The sequence below is a fragment of the Microtus ochrogaster genome, unplaced genomic scaffold (genome assembly GCF_000317375.1).
Source record: "Microtus ochrogaster isolate Prairie Vole_2 unplaced genomic scaffold, MicOch1.0 UNK49, whole genome shotgun sequence".
NCBI lineage: Eukaryota > Metazoa > Chordata > Mammalia > Rodentia > Cricetidae > Microtus > Microtus ochrogaster.
Genome location: NW_004949147.1, coordinates 2,721,802 through 2,727,592, shown reverse-complemented (window position 1 = coordinate 2,727,592; position 5,791 = coordinate 2,721,802). Strand labels below are relative to the sequence as shown.

At 36.7% G+C, this 5,791-nt stretch overlaps 1 protein-coding gene across 1 annotated transcript in view; it reads right to left on the bottom strand.

Annotated features, from left to right (window-relative positions):
- Positions 1-5,791, bottom strand: part of Myo9a (myosin IXA) — a gene marked incomplete at its 3' end in the record, with an annotated part of 191,454 nt that overhangs the window by 118,339 nt on the left and 67,324 nt on the right. Inside the window, exon 9 of the mRNA XM_013354586.2 lies at positions 3,935-4,024. Within this exon, the coding sequence (XP_013210040.1) occupies positions 3,935-4,024 (90 nt within the window). The remainder of the gene's footprint in view (positions 1-3,934; positions 4,025-5,791) is intronic.

The following is a 5,791-nucleotide window of genomic DNA, read 5'->3' as shown; positions in this document are numbered from 1 at the left end:
GAGGCAGACGGATCTCTGTGAGTTCGAGACCAGCCTGGTCTACAGAGCTAGTTCCAGGACAGGCTCCAAAACCACAGAGAAACCCTGTCTCGAAAAAGAAAAAGAAAAAAAATTGAGTCCTATCACATAAAAGAATATAAATGCTAATAATGTTTTACTGTTTATATTAACATCTCTGTTTTCAAGTGGTAAGGAAATAAGAGAAGACTACCAGTCAATTTCTGTTTCTGAACTCATTCTAGCTGTATGGACCACACAAGACACTTGAATTACTAGGCTACAGTTTAGATATCTATAAAGTAGAGATATAATATAACACATAACACAAAAGAGATTAACTTATTTATGAATTTCAATAATTTAAAAAAATGTTCCAAGTCAGGCATGGTGTAAAAGCCTGTACTCTAGGCATTTATTATTAAAAGATCATGAGTTTCCAGGTTGGTATACCATTGCTGATTTTTAAATATTTATTTATCTAGGAACATATCACTTCCTGGCAGTAAGTACTTGCACCTTTTGAGCTATCTTGTATTCCTTAGCTGATTTTTTTTAATTGTTCTAAAGAAAGATACCAGATGGATTTGGTTTAATTAGAAAACCCTCGTTAAAAAGAACCGGAGACCTTTTATCTAATACTCTCTTAATGGTACTTAAGAAATAAACTGCAAATGACAAGAAACAGCATGTTCCAAGATAACAGAGAGGAAACACCACATGGTAGAATGTAAATTAATAGAAATGTAATAAATAATTTAAGTTGGTAGAGCTAGTGAGTAAAAAACCCAAGCTACGGGTCAACCATTTATAATTATATGAAGTCTGTCAGTTATTTGGGAACTGGTACCAGGAAAAAAAAGTCTGATCACTAATGAAGATACAACAGCTGCTAAGACACATTATAAAAACTGTATTATAAAAACTGCTGGATTAAACCAACCTATATATTTTTCTACATTTTTAAAATGTCCTCACTTCAAAATGGAAGTCAAAAGATAGGTTACTTTGGGGGAGAGGTGATGGGGAACCTCCTGCAGCCAAAGACCTTTAGAGTCTGGACCAGATTGGAGCGTGAGCTTTGGGGTACCCAGAGAAAACCACAGCCTGCCCAGCTCTCAACTCTCTTGTTCCAGCATTCCATGCCTTGAGGTTGGACTTCCCATTCCAGTTGTGAGTTTTTCCCTTTACAATAAAGAATAATCTTGAAATAATCTTTTAGAGTTATCTTGGAATTATTTGACTCCTGTCTCTCCCTTCCCTTTTTATGCATTCAGATTCAGAGAGGTCATGCTTTTATTTCTATAGGACATGAGAAGCTATGGAATTGTTCCAGGTTAACATAAACCAGGTTTGATCAGGGAAGACCTGGTGAAAATTCTGACTTCAAACACAAAGAAACAAAACTACAAGACATATAACATATATATTTTACTTGTTAAAAAAACAAACAAACAAACAAACAAAAAACCTTTAACTGACTTGGGCACACCACATATTCCATACTTGTATGCTACTTTTTAAAAGTTTATGTATTTGGGGCTGGAGAGATGGCTCAGTGGTTATGAGCATTGCCTGCTCTTCCAAAGGTCGTGAGTTCAACTCCCAACAACCACATGGTGACTCACAACTATCTGTAAAGAGATCTGGTGCTTGATTCTGGCCTGCAGGCATGCATGCAAGAACACTATATACTTAATAAATAAATAAATCTTAAAAGTTTATGTCCTAAAAATGGATGGCCCAGGTGATGCAGCATTTCAAAATGCCTCTGTTATGGTTTCCTCCAAATTCCGCATCCAAAATAGCCTCACGGCTGTTGGCTAAGATAGTCCAACCTCACAGACTATTTTAGCAGTGGTTTCATATCCCAATTAGATTGCTTTTGGTAAGATTGCCATTTTTACTATGTTAATTCTGCCTACCCAAGAGCATGGAAGATCTTTCCAATTTCTGGTGTCTTCTTCAGTTTCTTTCTTCAAAGATTTAAAGTTCTTCTCATACAAGTCTTTCACTTGTTTGGTTAGAGTTACTCTGAGATATTTTATGCTATGTGGCTATTGTGAAGGGTATTGATTCTCTGATTTCTTCCCCAGCCCTTTCATCATCTGTTTATAGGAGGGCTACTGATTTTTTTTTTTGAGTTAATCTTGTATCCTGCTACATTGCTGAAAGTGTTTATGAGCTAGGGAAGTTCCTTGGTAAAATTTTTGGGATCACTTATGTAAACTATCATATCACCAGCAAACAGTGAGAGTTTGACTTCTTCATTTCCAATTTGTATCCCCTTGATCTAATTTTTACTTGATAACTATTTTATTATGTATAATTTTATTATTTAAAATTTTTAAAAAACCTTCCTTTTTATTTAGACAAAAAATGTTGTGGAATAATCCTTCTATACACTGTGTACCCACATGGCAGCTCAAAAGTGTCTCTAACTCTTGCCTCCATGGTATCTATATACATTTGGTACAAAATATACACGCACACAAAACACCCATACAAATTAATAAGGGTTGTTTTTTTTTTAAAGATCATTGAAGAAAAATGAAAACCTACTATTTATTTGCTTAGGTAATGAAAGCCTACTATTTAAAACCACACTGAGTTTCTGGTCCAAGAAGGTAACCTGCACATTACCAAAACAGCAATGTAAACACCAAGTCAGCTACAAACCCATTGATCTACAATATTATCATGCCTGCAAGATATGATACGGAAATGGTGGCACAAAGCTTGTGGAAGAAACCAACCAATGTCTAATTTGACTTAACGCCCACTTCACAAGATAGAACCCATATCTGACTCTACTTGGGTGACCAAGAACCAGAGGGCAGAGTGTCCAGGAACCTAGGGTAAAATCAAATATACTGATCTAAAATAAACAAACAAGGTGGACAGTTATGACTCACGCCTTTAATCCCAGCACTCAGGAGACAGAGACAGGCAAATCTCCATGAATTCAAGGCAAACCTGGTTTAGAAAACAAGTTCCAGGACACAAAGAAACCCTGTTTCAAAAACCAAAACAACAAAAACCAAACTGAGAAAGTGACACCTAATGATATTCTGTTATACTTATAGATCAGTACCTTGTTCAGCCATCATCAGAGCTTCCTCCAGCAGCAAATATAAACAAAGAAACTCACAGCCAAACATTAAGCAGAATGAGACACCTTGGAACACCCAGCCCTAAATAGAATATCTCCATCAAATCCTCCTCTCTCAGAGCTCAGGAAACCACTTGGAACAGGAGGTAGAAAGAGTGTAAGAGCCAGAGGGGATGGAAGACACCAAGACAACAAAGCCCTCTAAATAAACGTGAGTAAAACTCATATGAACTCACAGAGACTGAAACAGCATTCATAGGGCTTGCACAGGTCTACACCAGGTTCTCTATGGCTTTCAGCTTGGTGTTTTTCTGGGATTCTTGAGTATGCAAAGAAATGAGTCTTTGACTTCTATGCCTTCTCTTGGGTTCTTTTACTTCTGCTGGCTTACTGTGTGCAACTTCAATGTGATAATTTTGTTTTATCTTATTACATTTTATTTTGTTATATTTTCATTGGGGAGTGAAGTTCAATACAGGGTTTCTCTATATAACCAGCCCTAGCTATCCTGAAACTGGTTCTGTAGACCAGGCTGGCCTCAAACTCAGAGATCTGCCTGCCTCTGCCTCCCGAGTGCTAGGATTAAAGGCGTGTGCCTGGCTATATTTTCATATTAAAATAGACAGACAGACAGATAAAAAAAACCACATTGAATTTTAAGTTTCCAAACCTACAGAAACGTTTTTTTCCTCAAAAGTACACTAATTAATACCTTTTTGCCTAATGTCATTTTCATTACATAAAAAAGGGAAAAGAAAAAGAAAAAAAACCTACAAACCTTATATTCTAGAGTATTCAAAATACTGATGCCCCAGAAAACCATACCTCTGCCAGCTTATATGGTAAAATAAGTTTTTCTCCCACTGTCACCGTCTTCCTTGTAACTAATGCTTCAAAGAGCATCTCTTCTTTAACCTATAAAGTAGAAAGGTAAATTCAATATGCAAGATTTATGACAGAGACTCAATTATTACACTGAAAAGCTAACTAGAGAAAAATTTTAATGAAAGGAATATAGAGTTAATATAAAGAAATGCAAAGAAACATACACAATCTTAATAATGGCTAAAGGGGAATTTAAGCATACAAATAACAATAATTCCTCCACCTAAAATAGAAGAAAAAAGCAACAAATAGTTTATTTTCAAAGTATGCTTCCAAGTGGAAAGTTTAACTCTAGAGAGCTTGCCTAGCATATGAAAGGTCATGGGTTCTCACCAGTGTCTCACACACACATCTGGGAAAAGAGACACGAATCTAAATCTGGCACACTCGTTCTCTAGGTTTTACAATCTAAAGATAAGGCCATGGACAAAGGATGAAAGCACTCCTGGAATCTAAGACTCCTGAAGAATACTTTTGTTCTACATTTATTTTTATACATGCATATTAAACTTTCAGATAAAGATACTACTTTGCTTTTACTCTCATCCCAGAAGTAAATAATATTATATTTATTTGTAACACGATCTCACTCTGTAGCCCAGGCTGGCTTCAAGCTCACAGTGAACCTTCTCCTCAACCTTGTGAGTACTGAGGTTCCAGGCATACACCATCAACACCTGACTGAATTATTTTCTTTTCAAAAGAAAAAATGGAGACAAATAAATGGCTCTGTGGTTAAAAACACTTGCTCTTGCAGAGGACCCTGCTTCAGTTCTAAACACCCATATGTAATTCCAGTTCCAGAGAAAGTTACATCCTCTTGTAACCTTCGTGGGCACCAGGCACACACATGAATACATACACATACATACATACATACATACACACACACATACATACATGTAAGCAAAACACTAATACACATAAAAGGATTTTCAATACAAATAAAACTGTTATATGCATCTGTATGTGTGCTCTGTGTGTGTGTGTGCACTGTGGAAAACAGGACTCAATGTCAGGTATTTGTTTATTTCTGTAGATCTTATTTTGTTTTCTAAAACAAGATCTCTCTGTGTAGCCCTGGTTGTCCTAAAACTGACTGTGTAGACCAAGCTGACCTTGAACTCTTACTTCAATATCAATCTGCCTCTTACTTCGGCGTGCTGGGATTTAAGGCACAGTCGCTGATTCCACCTTACTTTTTCAGGCAGGGTCTGTCAAGGGAACCAGACCTCACTGACTGGTTATACTGACTGATCTTTCTTGGCATCCCTCTCTCACTCTCCCCTCCCAGTAATTGAATTACAGATGCACAAGACCAGTTTTTATTTGAGTGTGTGGATTCAAACTCAGATAAAACAGACATTCCAAATCCCTGAATTTCTTTTAAATTCCCTGAACCTCTCTTAACTAACCTCTGACAAAAGAATACTAATAATCCCTGTTATTTATGTCTGAGTTTAAAATAGGACTCCAGGCCGGGCGGTGGTGGCGCACGCCTTTAATCCCAGCACTCGGGAGGCAGAGGCAGGCGGATCTCTGGGAGTTCGAGGCCAGCCTGGTCTAGAAAGAGCTAGTGCCAGGACAGGAACCAAAAGTTACAGAGAAACCCTGTCTCGAAAAAAAATAAAATAAAATAAAATAAAATAAAATAAAATAAAATAAAATAAAATAAAATAGGACTCCAGGCACAATGTCCTAATTTATCATAATACTAAATGTTTGATTAAAATATCTGAAATGCTTGATTGAAATCTAGTCTATGACCTTCAAAATTATAATCTTCAGAGCCGGGCG